General features: G+C 28.6%; 2 protein-coding genes across 2 annotated transcripts; one reads left to right on the top strand and one right to left on the bottom strand.

Moving 5' to 3' along the window:
• Nucleotides 1-6,759: 6,759 nt before the first annotated feature.
• Nucleotides 6,760-11,278, top strand: LOC107901611 (protein WVD2-like 6). The gene is made up of 9 exons (XM_041095385.1): nt 6,760-6,868; nt 7,566-7,808; nt 8,072-8,317; nt 8,431-8,471; nt 8,679-8,747; nt 8,896-8,995; nt 9,085-9,156; nt 9,236-9,346; nt 10,436-11,278. Exons 1-9 carry the CDS (start codon nt 6,794-6,796, stop codon nt 10,931-10,933), a joined length of 1,455 nt encoding a protein of 484 aa, XP_040951319.1. The 5' UTR covers nt 6,760-6,793; the 3' UTR covers nt 10,934-11,278.
• A 3,819-nt stretch (nt 11,279-15,097) lies between these two features.
• Nucleotides 15,098-20,640, bottom strand: LOC107900351 (uncharacterized). Its single transcript, XM_016825980.2, has 3 exons — nt 20,030-20,640; nt 19,454-19,626; nt 15,098-15,489 (listed from the first exon to the last, which is right to left on the bottom strand). The coding sequence occupies exons 1-3, from the start codon at nt 20,453-20,455 to the stop codon at nt 15,312-15,314; spliced, it is 777 nt and encodes a 258-aa protein (XP_016681469.1). The 5' UTR covers nt 20,456-20,640; the 3' UTR covers nt 15,098-15,311.
• Between the last annotated feature and the right edge of the window lie 1,211 nt (nt 20,641-21,851).

The following is a 21,851-nucleotide window of genomic DNA, read 5'->3' as shown; positions in this document are numbered from 1 at the left end:
TCTCTTCTATGACAACATCAAATTCTTACTCTAACACTTACTTATGAACATTAGGTATTTTTGCCGATTATGTCAATATACTCGTTTTCACTTAAAATCGACTAGCAAAAGTTGTTTAACATAATTCCTAGCTTCATATTATACCATAAAACATTATTTCACCAATGGTTATTTTTCCAAATATGAACCCTAGGTTAAATTATTGCTAAAATAAGCTAAATTAAGCTATCGGGATTCCAAAAACGTAAAGAACATTAAAAACGGGGCTTGGAATCACTTACTATGAGCTTGAGAAAGTGAAGAAACCCTAGATATGGCTTCCTTCAAGCTTTGGCAGCAAGCAAGGATGATGAACACAATTTTTACATCTTTTTCCCTTTTAATTCTATTTATTTACTAAATGACTAAAATGCCTTTACTTAAAAAAATCCTATTTCACTTATCTCATGTCCATTTTTGTCCATCACTAACTAATGGTCTAATTACCATATAAGGACCCCTAATTTATATTTCCATAACAATTAAATACCTTTAACATATAAAACTCAACTTTTGCACTTTTTACAATTTAGTTCTTTTTACTAAATTGAGTGCCCAAACGTCAAAATTTTTGAACGAAATTTTCACAAAATCTTTCCGTGAAATTGTAGGCCATAAAAATATAGTAAAAATAAATTTTTCCTCATCGAATTTGTGGTCCCGGAATTATTGTTCCGACTATGCCTTAAATTAGGATGTTACAAATACGGAGGCCCAACTTCCGAAACTAATCTGTTGCCTTGTGAAGATTGGATTGGATCAAATTGAACAATTACAGCCTTTGTATTATAGGGAACCATTCAATATTAAATTGGAGTCTACCTTGAAGACTAATCTCCATTAGATCATATTTTATTGGACTTTATTGGTATATTTCTTTTATTATTTTGTAGATGTTGACTTTAAGGGGTTGCATTGTAATCAATCTTTAGTATGTTAACAAGTCTCAAAACTTCTATATATTACGAGACTTGTATAGGTCTTATGTAAGAGCATATTGAGAGCCATTTATCTGTTCGTTACAGAACTTATTATGTGAATAAAATTGAAGGGTAAATCAATTGTGTTCTATCATTTAGATACAAGAACGAGACTTCGAAAATGTAGGGAAACTAAATTACATAAACAAACCTTTGTGTTCTTTGTTGTTTTGTTTACATAGTTTTCGTAGTGCCAACTATAGTGGTCACTATAATCAGGCACTTACATTCAACTTAGGCAGTTGAAGCAATTAATGATTTTAGGTCCCAATATAACTAAATCTCACATGCAGTTTTAGGTGTATAATAACCACCTCTATAACATCTAAAATTTTGACAGACAAATGGGATTGCTATAAAAAGGGTTGACTATATATAAAATCAAAATTATAAACAATTTGTAATTAGTGGATTCAATTATCTGAATTCAAATCTGCATAAATTATTTGAAAAAATAATGCAAATTTGGATAATGGATACCTGAGGTATTTATCCTCATTCGCTCCAAATTCGTAGTGGATAGTAATTTTAAAATCTGAATTTGGAAATTATTCGAATCTACATAAAAAAGGATAAGAAATCTGTGGATATTCGAATCCATAATTAGAATTATCGTCTCAAATAAGTGACATTTTCTCTCTCCTCTTTTTTTTTGAAGGAAAAGATCAAATATTATTAAAACATCATATAGAAAACCCAATAAAAGAAAGACAATTTACCCCAGGTTGATAAGCTTACTCCATACACCCATTCGTAAGCCATTCATCTTCGTTAGTATCATTAACAATAGAAACAACAAATATTACATTTTCAATAAAACTCAGACCAATATGACAACTAAAGTAATCAACATATAAGGCTAACTAACTAAAGTAATCTATAAAGGACCTTATCACATTACCAAGACTCTTCACTAAGGCTTCAGATGCAAATCCAGGCAGCAAGTCAAGCACCTGAACCCAGAAGTCCATAAAATGGAAATAAATGTCTTTTGAATTCTCTTATTTGGTCAATTGTTGAACAAAAAAAAAAAATTAAATACCACAGTCCACCTGATGGCATCTTCTTCAGATCAACTGGATGAAAAAAGTGAATAATATAGGACCCATTATCTCCAATAGGCTTGATATGTGCTGCTTGAATTGGTCTCCAAAGAGATAAAAGAGTACTCTCCCTGGTAGAAAAGGTAATGACCCTCTCTCCTAAGAAATTTTCCACCATACAAAGATCATTGTTGATTTCATCTACCTGAGCCTTATTTGGAGCTAGAACAAACTCCACCTCTTGTCTAGAACCGTTAGTCTTCGAAACTCTACCTCCATCAAAACTGACACCATAAACAAAAACAAAGGAAAAGAAAATTATAAAAATAACTTGACTAAGCAATACTAAACATACACACTAGGCATGAAAAACTTACACTCAAAAGCCAAAAAAAAAAAAAAAAAAGCTAGAGGCAAGACGGTTTGGTGTCTTTTTACTACACTATCATGATCTCCTCTTATTAATTTACCTTATTTTGTCAGATAATTTGAAGCTTAATCTACTTCTTTAAATGTTTTTTTATGCTTATAAAATACAATAATTCATAATCAATTTTCTTTTTATCAATAATTTATCTAACTAAAAAGCAACAACAAACAATTTATGCTTAAAAAATTCCTAAGTTTTAACATTTTGTAAATTTTTAACTAAATAGGATATTGAATCTTACTAATTTTAAAATAAAAAGGGCAAACAAATTGATTCAAGGTGAAGATATCTCTTCCAAATCAATGTATTAATAACTTTCATTTTATTATTTTTACCTTTCTTTGGGGAAAATTCAAAAGGACTTTGCTATAATGTTTGATATTAATTTTAAAACTATCATATAAAATTTCAAGTGTTTGGATGAAAAAAATTATTTTTTTAGATTCTTAAAATGCTAATATTTTAGAATTATTAATTTAAATGTTAACATTTGCAATTGATTTGTTTGAATAAATAATTGATTTAGAAAAAAAATAATTATTGGAATTTTATAAATTAAAAAACAATTATAAAATAAAAATTATTATATTAATAAACAATATAAAAAATTTAATTGGATACATTATGTAAAAAAAACCATAAATAGTATGAATAAAATAAAATTTAAAAAAATTTATTAAAATTCAATAAAAATGATTTTGAAGTTTAGCTTTTTTCAATTTACAAGGAATTTTGAAAAAACTACCACTTTAGGCGAGCTATTAAAATCATATTTTGAAATTTCTAACAAATTTTAGAATTTTCTAATATATTTACTCAAACAAACAAATTCATTTTTAAAATTTTGAAAATTTTGATATAAATGAAGTCTCTTTTACATATCCTTCATCCAAATACACTCTATAAAGTAGTTGAAATATACTATACTAAAATAGAAAATAAAATTTTTAATGGATTAAAAGATAGTTGATAGAAGCTAGTAAGGTTTTAGTTGAAATGATAATATTGAGACATTGGAAGTTTTGATGTTTTAGGTTGGAGTATTCTTATGCTAAATATGAAGTGGAAATTCTCTATCCATATTTATTTTGAAGTTAAACTCACCATGCATGAACCCTATTTAGATTAACACTTATCTAAGTTTAGATTAATTTAAGTTTAGATCAAAATTGGGTTTTGAGTTATTTTATGTTAGTCTTGTTTTGGATTCGAGATATGTTTTTAGGATTGAGTTTTTTCGAATCTTGTATTGTTTCTAATTCTTGTCACTTGAGATTGAGTTATTATATATTTGGTTTGAATAAATTTGAATAAATTTGAATTATTCACTTTTTATCATTAAATCAAATTAGGTCAAATATGAAATCGAATGAAATTTTTAGATTTGAGTCAATATTTACCAGGTCAATATTAATTAAAGCCTAATATTATTTTAAAAACATTATCACAGCTTCAAAATTTTGTTTTTTGGTGAAATAAAATAGTGATTCTATCAATAGTCAAAACCATAACACAACTTATAAGTTGAGAGGAGTGTAACATACCATAATAACAACACTAGCAAAGTAAGTTTAAGTTAATTACAAACAAGAAAAGACAAAAGATCAAAGAAAATCAAATTGGAAATGTCATTCATACTAATCTTTTGTTTCTAATCATATACACTCATCAAGAGTAAAACACTATAGGAAGGTAAAAGATTTTAATTAAATTGTTGCATTCTCTTCTCTTCCCATCTTAAAAAAAACCAGTGGAGGAGATATATAACCAGTCATGACTGCTATATTTATAATGCCAAAAAAACTATTAGAGATGCACCACTTTAATCAATTGTTGATAACAGTATCTTAATTTTATCATTGTCAAATTTTGTTGATAGTTAATTCCAATAAACATTTGTGACAATGCTAGAGGTCCCAAAAAAATTCCTTCCACATTGGTGATGCATAGAAACAATCTCCAAATGACCTCACCTCCTTCATAATTTCTCGAAAACGGAAACTAAAGTACCTACTAAGAAAAAATAGACATTAAAGTTACAACTAAATAATACCACCATGGCTTTCAAAAAAAAGCAAAATGGATCACAACTTTTAGAAAAAGCTGAGTAATCAATTAATAACCGAGTAACGCATTGATATCGTTACTTCTTTAAGAGAAAGAAGAACAAACATTATTTATAACTAGTAATCCTATCACGCTAAATTATATATTTAAAACATAAATGTGTGTTTAAAATAATATCCAATAAATAATGAAACTTATGGTAAATTTAAGGTAATAAAATGTGCATATTAAAATAAAAATGTATAAAACACATGAAAATGAAGTTTTAGTTTAGTGGTAAATTTAGGGTTTTATCAATTTAATTGGTGCAGGTTTGAATCCCATTATAAGCGCATTTTTATTGGCTTTTGTTAAAAAAAAATTAAAGTACCTTCAAATAATATAACTTATTTTAATTACGGAAGGACATTTCCATAATTTTTTTAACCAAGTTGGTGTCCAGCTGACTCGTGATACCAACTTAGTCAGGGACTTAATTAATAGTATAGATACACAAATTTCGTAGAAAACATTTTATATTAAAAATTAGTTTTTTAAAAGTTTACTAAAAAAATTATTAATGGAATAGTGATAAAAGAATTTGTTTATAAATTTATTAAACATGAGTTCAATTCTTAGACACGTTAATTTTAGTTTTTTTATTTAAAAACTATATAAAAGTATGAAAAGACAAAAAGATCATCAAAATAATAATAACAATCATTCACTAAAAGGGTATATTAGTCATTTCGTATATGAGTTAGTACCAGATTAACTTATGACACCAACTCAGCCATAGGTTTTATTAATAGTAAGTATAGATATATACAACTGATGAATGTAATAAATTGTACATATTAAAATAAAAATGTATGTTATTGATTAAAATGAATTTTTGGTTGAATGGTGAATTTAAAATTTTACTAAATCAATTGATGTGGGTTTAAATCCCATCATAAGTATATTTTTATTTAAATAAAAAGACTAAATAACCCTAAAATAATATAATATATTTTAATTACGAAAAGATGTCTTCATTCTTTTCCTAATTAAGTTGGTGCCCACTTAACTCGTGACACCTACTCAATCATAAGCTTTATTAATAGTAGAGATATACTTTGCTTAGTTAAAAAACAAAAAATGGAAATAAGAGAATTAAAAACAAAAGGAAAAATTACACTGCTAGTCATTCTAAATATAGGTTAGTTCTTATTTTAGTCATTCAAAAAATATTTTGATGAATATGTTTTTGATAGAAGAAGACCATCAGAGGCCTTAGGACCTATTAGTCCTTGTATAAGAATTTCCAGTTTTATGATCTAATAACATCTTCCTAATATTATTCATAGGTAACTCAAATATGCTCTAAAGCATTCTTAGGATAAGTTTTTGTTATACAATCAGCTATTCTACCATTAAATGGTAATGGAAGATGAATAATGTGTTTATAAGAAACCTAAAATAAATATGATCCGTATTTAAAATGAGTGATGGGTGATTTAATCTAATTTTAGAGTAACTAAGGTGAAAATAAGGTTAATTAATTTTAAGTTACAATTTACTTTAAACAAAATAAAACCTCCAACGAGAAAAGTTAGGAAAAAAGTTAGAAAAATAAATAAATAAAAAGTAAAAAAAATTGTTTTTTAGTAGCGATAATAGATAGAATGAAACCAGTGTTAGTTAATTAACCATATGTAAACTCTCTGAAATTCCGGTAAAAGGAAAATAAATAAAAAAGTAACGTACAAAAACCGTATTTTAATTAAGAAAACCGTATTTTAGTAACCGTATTTTATTGGGACAGTACATCAAATCATTTTCTCTGTGAAAGAGAGTGGCCTTGGAAATGGATTTGAAATCCGCTACTATAAAATCCCTTACAGCCTTCAAAGAAAAATAGAACCAAAAAAAAAAAAATCATATTCCCAAATTATTTTATTTTTATTTATTTTGCTTTTTTTTTATGATCCTTACCGTTGAGTACCCTAGAGGCTTTAATCTACACTGTTTAATTTATTATCTTTCAGATCCTTTCGATTTTCCTTTACTTAAATTCTCTTCATTCACGGATTCATGAAGTTTTGATTTTTCGCACGCTTTACGAGGTAAGGAAGTAAATTAGTTTACTTTTTTTTTTTTTTTGGAAAATAAATTGTTGCTTGTCTGTTTCCTGAGAAAGAGTGAGAATTTCATGTTTGATTTTAGGTAAGAGTAGATCAATGTGAAGAGAAATGCATTAAGCTGCTTAGTTGATGTTGAAGATCTCTGTTCTCATTGCAGATTTGCTCTACTTAAATAATCTATTACTCGTTTTTTTCACTACTTTGGTTAGTGTTTAGTGTTTGTTTGTTTCCTGAGAAAGAGTGGGAATTTCATGTTTGATTTTAGGTAATAGTAGATCAATGTGAAAAGAAATGCGTTAAGCTGTTTAGTTGATGTTGAAGATCTCTGTTCTCGTTGCAGATGTGCTCTACTTAAATCTTCTAGTCTTACTCGTTTCTTTTCACTAATTTGGTTAGTGTTTATTGTTTGTTTGTTTCCTGAGAAAGAGTGAGAATTTCATGTTTGATTTTAGGAAAGAGTAGATCAATGTGAAGAGAAAATGCATAAGCTGTTTAGTTGATGTTGAAGATCTCTGTTCTAATTGCAGATTTGCTCTACTTAAATATTCTATTGTTACTTAATTTTTTTCACTAATTTGGTTCCGCCTTTTTCTACTGAGCTACTTCTGATGTTTACTGTTAGATTTTTGTTGATTTTTGGTGTGCAAGTATAAGATCTAATTTAGTGCTTCTTGTAGCAACAATGAATATTATAGATGCGATTAGTATTTCTGGAAATCCAAAATTGATCTCTTTTTGAGGTTGTAAGAGATGAACGTGGATAGAAGGAGACCATTGGAAATTAGTATATATAGTTTATTCTTGTTGTGAAGGTTTGAGGAATTTAAACTTGTTAAAGTGTTAATTCCCTTTCATTGTTTTCTAATTGCGCTTATACTTGTTTGTTTTGTTCGTTTTACAGTGTATGATGGATTCGGAAGATGTCTTGCTTGTTGAGGGGCTTGAGGTTGCCCTTCAAAATGGTGTTAATAGGAAACTTCAGGTGTCTGAGGACGACGATGGTTTTTCAGATAATGTGAATGGGAATGTTGAGAAAACTTTGGAGACTTGTTTGCAGAATGAAATGGATGATAATGGAATAACTAAGGAAGATAGAGAAGGAATGAGTGGCTTCGTGGATAGCAATGGATTGATTGATTCTAAGGTAGTAGGCCTTACATTCTGTTTGGGTGTTTTTATTTAGTGTTCATATTTGACGCATTGAAAATGTGTCAACTACCAATAAGCTCGATGATGACACTTTATTGAAAATGAAGTTAAGTAGATTTATTTTAAAATTTTGTGGTGATGTGGTATCATCTGGTTTATTCACAAAGTTATACACGGTTAGTGCATCAAATATATATCCTTTTTATTAATTACCATTAGTCTGATTTTCATTTTTTATGAGTGTGTCTGTCTTCATAGGAAGGGGAAGTTAAAGATACTGTGAAGCAATCCAAATCTCAGAAGGTTCAAGGGAAGACCAAGAATGAGAAGCCCTCAGGTCCTAGAAATGTTTCTTCAGCTTTAGTGAAGAAAAGTAAAGATGGAAAAAGTGCAGAGGCGACTTTGACAGCTTCAAAGGGTGGTTCTCTAGCTAAAAATTCACGTCCAAAACAACCTCTTCAAAGTAGTAGATCATTTAATGAAAAACATGGCAATGCATCCAAGGTTGGAGTTGATAGTATTATTATTATTATTATTATTATTATTATTATTGTTATTTAAATTTTGTAACTATTACCGCCTTTCTGATAATTGTTTTCCCTCTCTGCTTCTGACAGCATTCTGAGAAATCTGGTGCAGCCTTCACTGAAGGCACTATGTATGTACTACTTATGCTTATGTTTGAATTTCTTCTCTTTCATCATGCTGCCTTCTGCCCATGTTATTGATGTTATTAACCAACTTAGAGGGGAAACTCTTATGTTCACATTTCATCTATTCATTTTCCCTTGAAATTACTTTATGTTCGAGATGATGTGGGATACTTTCTCCTTCCATATCTTAGCTGTTCTATTGTTTATTACAGGGAGAAACCCAAGCTGAAGCCTTTGAACAAAGGACCTATTCATAAAACTGAAGTAGACACAGAATTGTTGTATCCTTTGCAGTTTGGACTTTTCATTATTACCTCCTGTCTGGGACTATGGGTTGAAATTGTTTGCTATTTGAGCTTCCTTCTCACTCTTGTCCAGAAGTTTCTGTTTTTAACTGATATATATCTGTTTTCCTTAATTGCTTCATAGAAGCCCCATGGCAGCCGATGCCAAACCTCTTAGGGTTGGTACTCTTCCAAATTATGGTTTCAGTTTCAAGTGTGATGAACGGGCTGAGAAAAGGAGAGAGGTTGGTGTTTTATTTTATATTCTGAAGATTTTACATTGTCTATTCTGGCAGCTCTTTTATTTAACTTTTATCTCCATTGTGTTGCACAGTTCTACACTAAACTTGAGGAAAAAATTCATGCAAAGGAAGTAGAACAGAGCAATTTGCAAGCAAAATCCAAGGTCTTATTTTTTGAATGTGATGACTTAAGGCCTTGAATTGTTTCTTTCCTATCATAGTGACACGTCATTTTTCTGCCAGGAAACTCAAGAAGCTGAGATTAAGAAGTTTAGGAAGAGTTTAAACTTCAAAGCAACTCCAATGCCAAGCTTCTATCAGGAACCTGCACCTCCTAAGGTGGAATTAAAGAAGGTTAGTTGAATGTTCTGACGTATAAAAAGCTTGAGAATCCTTTGAATATTGAAATTTGCATAGGCAAATGAAGTTCAATTCAATTTTAACTCTTAACAGCATGCTTATTACCATCATATCTTTCTCCTCTCTTTTGAGATCGGAGGATGAGAGGACTGAAATGCTGAACAATACCTATAGGCGTGAAGGTTACTTTTGAAGGTTTTATCATTATATTATTCAGGCATTTGCACATCATCCCACCGGAGCCATTTTCTTCCCTGTAAGATGCTGTCAGATGATTGAGTTTGGCATCAGCTGTAGCTTAACTTATAACGACTTGAACTGATTAACAATGAAATCGATGTTGTCATAATTAGTAAAAGCCCTTCTGAATGAACCTGAGAGCATACATTTGATGCATTCCAGATGTGAGATTGAACTGTTTTTTTGTTTTTTGGTACAACGATGATTTGAACCCATGTTATTTGTGAGGAAGGTGAACACGTGGCCAATAGGCCACAACCTGGGGTTCATGTGAGATTGAAATTTTAATGGATAATTTTCTCGTCTTTCTGACTCATGTACTATGCTGTAAGATGCGAACCTAGATTTCCATTGGGTGTGCTGAAATTGGTCAATCCCTGTTAGATTCAGCCATGTCTTTTACAGCATTTTTCCTTCAAGTACCTTCTAGTAGTCACCATGTGGTCCATGCCTTTTAACAGTGCCGTGTAATGTCAAACCTATTTTGCTTTAAACATTGTAGCCAAATAATATCCTTGTTTTGGAATGACGGTTTCAGTTGTTGATGCCATTTATTTTGGTGGGAAGTCAAACTTAAATTTTACCGACAGCAAGCAATTTTTCTTCTGGACTAGTATTTATCTTCTTTGTTTAAACCTCTTGAAGGGAAACTTTGAATTCAATTGTTTTAAGTTGCCTTGGTCTATTCCTCAATGCACAGACCATATTTGTGTCTCCTTTAGAGTGAGACATGCATTGTTTTATAATTTCATACTATATTTCGCACATCTACAATTGAGTTCACAAATTTATTAACCATGGCACGACTATAATTTTTTTTTTTTTGCTATTGACTGGATGCAGATACCAACTACAAGAGCTAAATCTCCAAAGCTTGGTCGAAAAAAAGGCTCAGTTCCTTTAGAGTCTGATGCTATTAGCAATAGCAGTCACCAATCAGGTCGGCGAAGTCTGGATGAGAAAGCATCTCAGAGCATCTCTGCCAAATTAATTTCTCCGGTTCATGCAAAGAAGCCACAGCGTAAATCCCTTCCCAAACTGCCTTCTCAGAAGACTAGTTTGGCCGGTGCAACAAATGAGGAAAAAGCATCTAAGGCATTGAATCAGAAAAAGGTAACTGCATCCAAAGCAACTTCTGAGGGGAAAGTAGCTTCATCCAAAGCAACAACTGAGGAGAATACAACCTTATCCAATGTGACAAATGAAGAGTTATCTCCAATTCAACAGCAGGAGGCGGTTCCTACAGTTGATTCAGGAGAAAGTCAGCCTGACATTGATCAACAGCCAGTGATTGGAGAGCAAGGACAGCTGGACTTTGTACAGGAGCCTATTGCACCATGATGTTCATATACAAAGCTGTTGACCTCATTTTGCCTAAATAAGGAAGTCTAAGACTGAATTACTCGATGATCAAGGTATGAAAAACTTCTACATTAGCTTATGATGTCTTCTCTGATATTTGGCAGCTTTGGTTGTTTCGGTCGTTGCTTGCAGGACTCTGTGTCTATCTTTTACCGAGTTGTCCTAATGTATGTGGTTTAAGGATGGGCTTTATTGAATATATTTTGGAAAGTTTTAGGAGTTTTTCTTTTGTTGTTGTTTAGATAAATCCATGATTAGGGTTTCTCCTTGGCTGCTGAATAACTTGGTTTTGTGAATTAAAAGTCCTTTTTAAATTTCTTTGAAGTTTGCTACTGTGTGTAAATGCTTTCCGTTCATTCCATGAAATAGCTTGTAGATTATTTTTCAGTCTCTAGATTGTGCCGCAAGTGACTTTTAGGTTATACCTAGCGGATGGCAATTGATAGTACGAATTTGAATATTCATGGATATCTGAGTTGATTTTTTACGAATTTGGGAAATATTTTGGAGTCAAATATTCTGATTACCATTTGTAGCAGTTTCAGAAAGAACATTGGTATACTACCACAGGATATTCAAAAAAAGCTTTAGTTGTGCAATTAATAAATGTGGATTCGAATATTCGAATTCAATATATTTTTTTAAATTTGTATCTATTAAATTCAAGTATTATCTTATTTGAATATTCGAACTCATTATTTGTTTTGTTTTTTTTAAATTTATTTTTAATATTTTATTTACGAAATTCGAGTATTTAACTGATTTGATATTCAATGGATAGTTTTGATTTCAAATAATAATATTCAAAATCTAATCCGACATAATGTATGGTATTGAAATTCAGAATCAAATTATTTAATTTCAATACTAGCATTATTCGGTCATAAAATAACTATACTATATTGTTCCAAAAATAATAAAATTGCATTGAATTTTTTTTATAATTGAAACTTATATATTAATATTTAAATGAGTTTAGCGCCATTGAATTAGTTAAGAAATTCTTGGTTGAATTTTAGTTTAGTTGGGCACTATACTTGTTGCAATATCTTGAACGAGTTAAGCACATTATGGATAGCTTAAAAATGACTTAAACCATATAAAATGATAAAATGATACTTAACTATATCTTTTTTCTCAAGTTGTTCACTATTTTTTTTATTACAAGTGGTGGCAAAACTATATTTTGTTATCCAAAGTGGTATCTAAATTATACTCTATTATCTATTTTACTAATTTTTTTTATCCAATCATTTTGTTATGTGGTACTTTGTAACTAAAAAGTCCAAATAAAGTTAAATATTATTTACTTAAGCTTTTTTTTTTTAAAAATTAAGCTTAAGGGTGTAAAAAGTCCTCAAATTTTTTCAAAAAAAAAAAACAATTAAGTCCATCTTTTTTTTTTTGCACTCAATTGAGTACTTGATTTCAAAATGCATAAAAAAGGCTCTCAAACTTAATAAAAAAAAGCAATTAATCCCTTGTTTTTTTTACTCAATTGGGTAATTGAGCTTTCAAAATATATAAAAAAAATCCTCAATATTTTTCAAAAAACCAATTAAGCCCCTACTTTTATTAAAAATTAGAATTTTTTTTATAAAAATAAAAAATAATAAATTTTAGAAAAATTATTAAATTTTAATAAAAATATAAAAAATTTAAAATTTATTAAAAATTAGAATTTTTTTATAAAAATAAAAAATAAAATTTTATAAAATTTTATAAAAATTAGAAAAAAAATTAACGATCCCTAGTTTTTTCAATCAAAGTCATCACATGTTGCAACATAGTGCTACATGTGGCGGAAAATGATAAAAAAAATAAAAATCAATAAAAGTTATAGAAAAAAATATAAAATGCTTCTTTTGCTACGATAATTTTTATAACTTTTTTTTACGAAATTTATATTTCTTTACATTTTTTTATAATTTTCTAATGACTATAAATTTTATAATTTTTTATATTTCTATATATTTTATAATATTTTATGATTTTTATAAAATTTTACAAATTTTTATATTTTTATATTTTTTAATATTTTTATATATTTTTTCTAATTTTTAATAAAAGTAGGGGCTTAATTATTTTTTTTTGAAAAAAGTTTGAGGGTCTTTTTGATATATTTTGAAAGTTCAAGTACCCAATTGAATGCAAAAAAAGTAGGGGCTTAATTGCTTTTTTTGAAAAGGTTTAAGGGCCTTTTTGATACATTTTGAAAGTTTAAGTGCTCAATTGAGTGCAAAAAAAAAAAAGAGGAGCGGTTTAATTACTTTTTTTGAAAAAATTTGAGGGCGTTTTAAACCCTTAAACAAAAAAAATTACAAACATATCCATTTATTTTATCTTCACCTAAAAAATTTGGTGACCAAAAATTCAAAAACCTATTAAACAACTTATCTAAACCTAATTTTGACAACGAAACTTAGACTTTGATGAGTTTCTTTTCTATTTTATAAATCTCGATTTTGATTTTTTTTTCACGCCAATTCAAAATTCATATACTATTAAAATTTTTTTTTGCATAAAATAACTAATGTTAAGTTAATAAATGGTAAGATGATTTTTATGAAAAGTAATCTAATTATTAGAAAAAAAGTGCATTAAAAGGAAGAAAAAATCATGGGAGGGAGCTAGGTATAAAAAAACAGAAAAATTTTAATTTAATTTAATTTTTTTAATTTAAAAGTGTCACATATTACAAAATGATTGATTAAGGGCTTAAAACGCTGCGATTTTATCTGTGCGGGAATTTGGATAAGCTTAACTTTCTCCACAATTCTCCGAATATGATAGACCGAAATGAGTTGATGCCGTATCAAACCAAAGAATGCGCTTTCAGGCACACGCGTAGGGATGCCGGAGAAGAAGAAACGGAAGTGGCGGCCACTGCTGGGAATTCTTGCGCAGAGTGTTATTTGAGTGGTGGGAGTGTCGGAGACAGATCGGGACGTGCGTATTTTCATTCGCTTGGTGTTCGGACTTTCTAGCTCTACAATATTTTGTTTTTCTTTTTCATCTCAAATATTAGTTGAAAATGGTTCATTCCTAGATTCGACGATAGTGCCATGCAAATTTTGATAGGTAAAGATTTGTTATGTTTGTAGATGGAAATTTTTTGAAACTAATTTTAATTTTCAAAATTTGGATGATTTTATTTGTTTTTAACTTGTAGACTAATTATAAAGAGATTTGAAGTTTTAGTCAAAAGTTAACAAGAAAGTGTTGTGCGTGGTCACTCAATGAATTAATATGTCATGTTAGTAATTCGTTAATGCAAAATGAGTTATTTTGATGGAAGTAACTAATTTGAACAATTATTTTAACGGTAGTGACTAAATTGAGAGAAAAAAAAAGAACAAATCGTATTTTAGAGTGACATTAGGTGTAGTTTACCCTATGTTAGCGTTTGATATGATGGAAAGTAGTTATTGTTTTTGAAATTTAATCAGTTGAAAAGTGATTGCAGCATTTGGTATGTCAAATTTAATTTACTTTTATTAGAATCTAACTTTCCTTTGAGAGTTACTTTTTCATTGGCATGTCAATGTGATTCTCTAATAAAATGTTGGAAGATTAGAAAGTTAAAAAATATTAAAATAAAAGTAACTCTATCTTCTATTAGTTTAGGCTATTAATCTATTAATAAACATAAAAAAAAAAGTTATTGCTTTCTTCCTTTGTCCTACTACTTGATATTTTTTTTTATTTCTATGAATTTTTTGCAAACATTATATATACGTAATTTTTTAAATTTATTCCAAAACAAGTGTTATATATATATGAAATGCATTATTATATTTAGAGAATATATATAGGAGAAATTTGAAACAATTTAACTTTCAATTAATATTATAAATAAAAAAAATTAAAAAAGTAATAAATATTTAAGTTAAATATTCGTTAAGAATAAAATTTATTATAAAATTATATACATGAACATTATCTTTTACTTAATAAGGACTTATTATTATATTTCTAAAAAAAAACTAACCAAACATGACAATGTAATATTGTTGAGATTTTAATCAAATATCTTCTAATGTATACTAAACTTTCCAGACAATCACGTTCCATTCAAAAAGAATAGTAATAACTAATGCAGATACAATTTTGGAAAAGGAGAAAAGAAAAGAAATGTAAGTAGATTATAAGAGGATATATAAATAAAAAGTTATTTCAATCACCACTGTTAATCAACCGGGTGTTATATATTGTTTCATATTTTATTATAAAAATAAAATATAATACAAAATTCAGTTCAAAATTTCGTTGAACGAATAGCATATATATATATATATGGATATATATTAACACATTTTTTTTTTATCCCCATAATGGGAGAGATGATGAAGAAAGGCTAATAAGCAGTAGCAGTGAACCAGGGTGGTCGGTGAGGAAATGGCCCATGGCCATGTGGCGATGGTTGGGGTGTGCAACTATTACCACCGTTCATTTGATGTTCTTCTCCTTTTCCTTTTTTCTCCTCCTCTTCTTCAGCATCCCACAGATACCGTGCATAAGATGCTATCACATGGCTGCATTTTTATAAAATTTTTATATTATTTTCCAGCTAAGTCCACCATATCCAAATATTTTATATGGTTATTTTTTAATAATAATAATATTATTATCTAAATTGAATAATTAAATTACAAAAGGGTTAAAAACATATTAGACTTTTGGTATAATGATTTATTTGGCCTTTTAATTTTATAAAAAAAGGTCATTTTAACCCTCAATTTAATTTTTCATCCTTTTTAGCTTTTCAACTTGCATTATTTGTTAAATCATCTCAAAACAGATGAAAAGCTTAATGTTTGTTAACTTTATTAGCGTGGATTGTTATGTGGATGACATGTTATTAATTAATTAATTTTTAAATTTTTAAAAAATAAAAAATTATTTAAAAATTAAAAAGTATTAAAAGTGATAGAAAATTATAAAAAAATATTTATTTAAATAATTTAAAATTTTCAATAATTAATTAATTGTTGACATGGAATACATGTGTATGCCAAGTTAGCAAAGTTAACAAATGTTAACTTTTCCATCCATTTTGGGGTGATTTGATAAATAATGCAAGTTTAAAGATTAAAAGAGGCGGAAAAATAAGTGAAAGGCTAAAATAATTTTTTTGTAAAGTTGAAGAGCCAAAAAAATTATTATGCCTATACTTTTTAGCCAAGGGGAGCCAACGACCTTGTTCCCTTAGTTAGCCCCACCCTTAAGGGGTAGGCAAGGACTTTGATCCACCCAAAATAGTAAAAATGTGGTTTAGTCTTATAAAATTATAAAGTTAAAAGTTAATAAAATAGAAAAATTATAATTTACCATTGAATATTTGAGCTAATCCTGATCTACAAAAGTGGATCCTTATAAGAGCCCCAAAAAGAAATTGCCATTAATTGTAACATTTTCAAAATCCTCTTGGTTGAAAATAATATGAGATATATTTTTAATGAAATAAGATATAAAGAAAGTAACAGATAAAGGATGTTAAGAGAAAATTGAAATAAAAAGTATGTTGTGAAATATTAATTTGAGCCAGCGACTAAATCATAAAAATATGAAAAGTTCTATGGTCTAAGTGTAAATACTTAAAATGTGAGGAGTTAATGTATAAATATAGAAAAGTTGAAGGGCTAATAGTGCAAATATCTTAAGGGTGGAAGGGTCTAGAGGACCAAATTAAACGAATGAAGAAATGAGAATGACTAAATGTAAATTTTACCAAGAAGATGCCATAAAAAGGATGGAATTGTAGAGAAAATACAAGGGTAAAATAGTCATTTCTTAAATAAGATAATTATGAGAAAATATCTTTGGTTATGGACAAATTTGGACCATTAGATAAAATTAAAAAGTAAGAAAAAATTATGACCATCGGATGAAAATCATTAAAAGTTAGATTATTATATTAATTGATGATATTTTATTAAAGATATTTTTGTAAAAAAATAAAGAAAATTCTTCATTCTCCTACACAAACTATCCATCATTTCTATATATATGGGGGGATAGTTTTGCTTATTAGGCAATTTAGTCATTTCCTATGAAAACCTACCTTTTTTCCCAAAATTCTTGAAAATTTCCTTAGACAACAAAGATAAAAGACGAAGTACATATTCTAAAGAATATGTTAATCAATTTTAGAAGCAATAAAATAGTAGATGAAAGTGAAGAAAATGAGAAGAAAAGGGAATGAAAGTGGTGAATATGAGAAAGGCATGGAAATGAAGAAGAAATGAAGAAACTCTTAACAAAGGAGATAAGTTTATTACTAACCCTACTTGTATTTCAATAGATTGAGTTAAATATGTTGTGAATGATATGTATGGAGCATGCATCTTAATCTAAATACTATAAATAGAAAGTATTTGATGAAGTATAGAGACTTAAAACACTAAATTGGTAAGTAAGAGAGGATGCGATTTGTATTATGAAAAGTACTAAAATTAAGAAATGAATATGTAATCCACACATAAACATAAGTGATTAAATTGAATAGCAATCAAAAGTATGATGATTATGTATGATTGAATGAAAGATAGTGCAAAGAACCATGGAAAAGAAAATATTTTCATTAAAACAGTTTGGACAGCAACAATGTTTTAATTTGAAAATTCACAAAAAAATCATAGAAATTTATTTAGAGATTTAATTAAATATGAAATTAAACCTTATTGAGCCTATTTTATTATAGAAGAACGGTGTAAGCAACGGAGTTGTATATTTTAAGATATATTAGTTTTTGTGGACACTGTCAGAATAGATTCGGGTTCTCCTGTTCTAACTTTGAAAAATCATCATAAATGGTACAAAAATGATTAGGCGATGAAATTTATATTTTTAATTTCTTAATGAGTCTATTTTCAAGAGAAACAAACAGTGACATAATACAGATCCCGAACTAAAAGATAATTAATATTTAGTGGAGAAGGGCGAAGTTGTCAAGCAGTAGAACAAGAGAAAATTTGAGGAATAAACTGTATTAATTGGCTTATGTGGATACTCTGAAATTTTTATGGTAAAATTTAATTGAGTCTAGTTTTGGAAAAAAAAAAGCTGATCCAAATTTCAATTTCTTTAGAAAAAGATAAAAATAATTTAGTGACTACTACTTGAATGAACAATTTTACTAAGAGTATACATGTGATTCTTGTAATTATAATTAATGTTACATGAAAGCATGTTATACTAAAAACTAAAGAATTTTATATAGGCACAATAAAGATATGGATTGGAGAGGAGGAAAAGGAGAAATAATAGGGGAGTTTATAATGCAAGGAAATTATTGCAAATGAAGGATTTTTACTAATACATAAATGAATTTCAAAAATATTTTTGAGACATTAAGTGAGTAATTGATATAAGATAAAATGAGAAAGTCCTAATTGATAAAATTGGTAAATTTTGATAATAGATATAGTATGTAAAAGGGTAATCTAATTTTTGAAAGTACATGACCCTTAATGGATTTGTTTATAAATCTGTAATAACTGTATTAATTTTGATAAACTTTAGTATTAAAAGCATGTATATGGGATTCATTAAGGAAACATCATATGATTCGAACTGAGTGGTTGGATAAAAATCTTTGAGAATAAATCTGTATCTTGAACATATTGGGTTATTTTATAATAAATATGAGAGGCTAGGGTATAAATTACAATTTGACCCAAAGTAAATTTTCTCTTATTTTAGAATAACAAATCATACTTTGGCACCAATACCAGAGACATAGTACCAATACCTTGAGAAATGTATTGATGCTTCAGTCAAGGCATCGATACTTCAGCCAAAGTATCGATACTTCATTCAGGGTATTCATACATATGAATTTTATTTGATTTTCTGAAACATCGAAGCTTAAATCAGTATCGTTACCAGGACAGAGGTATCAATACTTAAGCCAAGGTGCCTATACCTTATTGCCAGTATCGATACCGAAGCCTTGTTTTGTACATATGTAATGATGAAATGAAAGGTTGCTAAAAGTTTTACTCTAATTGATTCAAGAAAACTTTAATAGGAGAATAACACGATAATGATAACAAAATATTCTCCGTTAAAGGGTAGGTTTATCAGTATGTGGCGATAGTTACTGTGGCATCAAATGTGACATTCTTATATCTTGACCCGACAGTCGGGTTAGGTATAGTGGTGTTACATTAATCCATTCAAAATTTTTGAAAATTTTATTAGTCTCCCAAATTTTGAAAATTCTCATTAAGCCTATTAAATATTTTAATTAGACATCTTAAAATTTTTGTAAATTCTTATTTAAGTGGCTTAAAATTTTTAAAAATTTTAATTAGACCCATAAAACTTAATGTAAGGATTCACCACTACTAATCCATAATTTTAAACCGATTTCATTGTTTTGCCCAAATCCATATTTGACCCTTATAGTTTTATCCAAATCATCCTAAATATCATATGAACTTTTGAGTTTGGATAAGTGCATCTTTAAAAAAAATGAATAAAAAAAGGGGTTACCAATCGTTAGGAGAAGCTTGTACAGCTCGATCGAAGAAAGATTGAGCCCTAGCTTCATCTTTATGGTTAGTCCATATTAAATCTCCATACATTGATAACACTTCCCCATCATCTGGTTTCACCAAAACCGCTCTCTCACAATACTCCTCAGCTTTCACCAGATCACCTCGAACCTATTCCATCAAACCGAATTAAGTATCAGAAAATAAGTATTGATATTGTATCAATTAGGTTTTTTTAATCCTTATGTTGAATGTTAGATCAAATATGACGTGAAGTATATTTGAAACATGTGGATCATATTGTAAATTCGTGTTTACTACACAAACAATTTTGATCTAACGTATTAAAAAAATATGTCCTCTTGAATTTTATTGGCTCTGTAAGTACACATATAAATTTTAAATATGATCCATGTATTTTAAATTTTCTTGTTATGTTGATTAAAGGACTTGATTGATATTGATACTTTAAAGACTTAATTAGAATGTTTTGAATTTTATGTAGTCAAATTTAAAATCCGGACCATACTTCGAGTATGTATTGTGTAATTAATAATTTAAAAAACCCCTTCACCTCTTTGAGGAATTTAGCATAGTTTGCAAGAAGAAGGGTTTCTCCAGGGTAAGTTTTGATCATATTTTGGTAATAATCATCCATCATTTGTTTCCCTTCACCGTGATCTCCAAAACCTTGGGCTCCACTTTTGCTTCCTACATCACCACCGGCAAGTGAAAGCATGGACAAGTCGATATTATCGACCCCTTCATCTTTAAGTGAATCTTGAGAACCTATGGAACGAATATTCATAAGTGGTGGCGGCCTTGGCTTTTTTGGGACCGCAGTCTGCCTCATGTTGCTATCTGAGGGCGTCCTTTGGATCTTGTCATGTCGCGAGGCCGTCATTGAGATCGGCTTAGGTGAGCTTCGATGACAAGAATCGACCACCGGTGAGCTTTGAGGGATGTAAAGGATTGGTGTTGATGAGCTTCGTAGAAGCATATTTACTCCTTTTTTTTATTTTCCTCTTGTTTTGATGAAAGATGAAGCAATTGTTTTTATGTTTCTCCTAGAACCCTTAGGGTTTTTAGAGAATGAAACAAAAGGAATTCATGGAAAGAAAGAAAATGAATTTTATTTTTATTTTACAAGGTGATGATGAAACACACAAGAAAGCAACGTAGAATTATGTTTTTTTTACTGTCTCATATATAACATTTTTCATGGTATAAGATTGAGAAACAAAACTAGAAACAAGGGATGTCTTTTGGCTATAGTGTAGCCTATTTTTTTGGGCACTTGATCCCTCCATGTATGTACCCTAATTTTCTCTTCTTCATGCTTTATTTACCTTAACAACTTGGATGATTCCAATTGTTCTCACATCATTTGTTGTCTGTTTTTAGTGTATGTATGTTTTTTCTTTTATCTTCAAATGAAGCCGTTTCAAAAAATTATCATGGACTGCTCAAATTTTGTACAAAAAATATGATAGTTTGATATATGGACTTTTTGATTTAGTTTTTGTTTAAAAAGATGCCTCAAAAATTAAAGGTGATATAAACACTTATATTTTAAGATAACTTTAGTACGCAATCTATGTGAGATTCATGATTTCTCTTTATGACCATGGCATGCTCACCCACTCTAATGAAAGCTTTCTATCCTTAATGGCTTATTGCTAATACCTTCATGGCACAAATTTTTTTTTTATGATTTTACAAATGGATTCTTGGTGTTGAATTATAAATGAAAACAATAAATTTCATATAATTTTTAAATGATAAATGTTAAATTTGCTACAATTTAGCATTATTAGTTTTTTTTAGTTGTATATAAATTAAATTGATTAATTTAACTTGACACATACTTTCACATTTTCTTCTACCATTTATGAATATCCTAAACCACAGTTCTAAAAAGTGACATTATCATATTAGTGAAAATAAACACTTTTAAGTCTTTAGTTACTAAAAATTACTAAAATTGTTATAATATTGTAATATTTTCAGCAAATTCTTGAATTTCTTACAATATAATGTACTAAAATTCTTACAAAATTATTAAATCTCGTGCAAATTACTCATAACTAGATAATATCGAATCTCTTATAAAACTCTTTTGAACTTATAGTAAACACATTTTAAGAAGTTTTTTTTCTAGAAATTTTCGTATTTAACATATTCATTTTTTATAAGTGGTAAGAAATAGGCTTTAATACATCATTTGGCACTCAAGTTAATGTGACACTTATTTTATAATGTGGTACATTTATTTTTTTGTCCAATATGATACATGTATTTGACAAAATTTATATATTTTAGTACTTAAAGGCAAACATGTTAATTTTTTAGTGTTTAATTCGGATTTTAAGTTTGATTTGATGAAAATTTATAAT

The sequence above is a fragment of the Gossypium hirsutum genome, chromosome D06, assembly GCF_007990345.1.
Source record: "Gossypium hirsutum isolate 1008001.06 chromosome D06, Gossypium_hirsutum_v2.1, whole genome shotgun sequence".
Taxonomy (NCBI): domain Eukaryota; kingdom Viridiplantae; phylum Streptophyta; class Magnoliopsida; order Malvales; family Malvaceae; genus Gossypium; species Gossypium hirsutum.
Note: the sequence above shows the minus strand (reverse complement) of the source record. Positions and strands in the feature narration are given on the sequence as shown.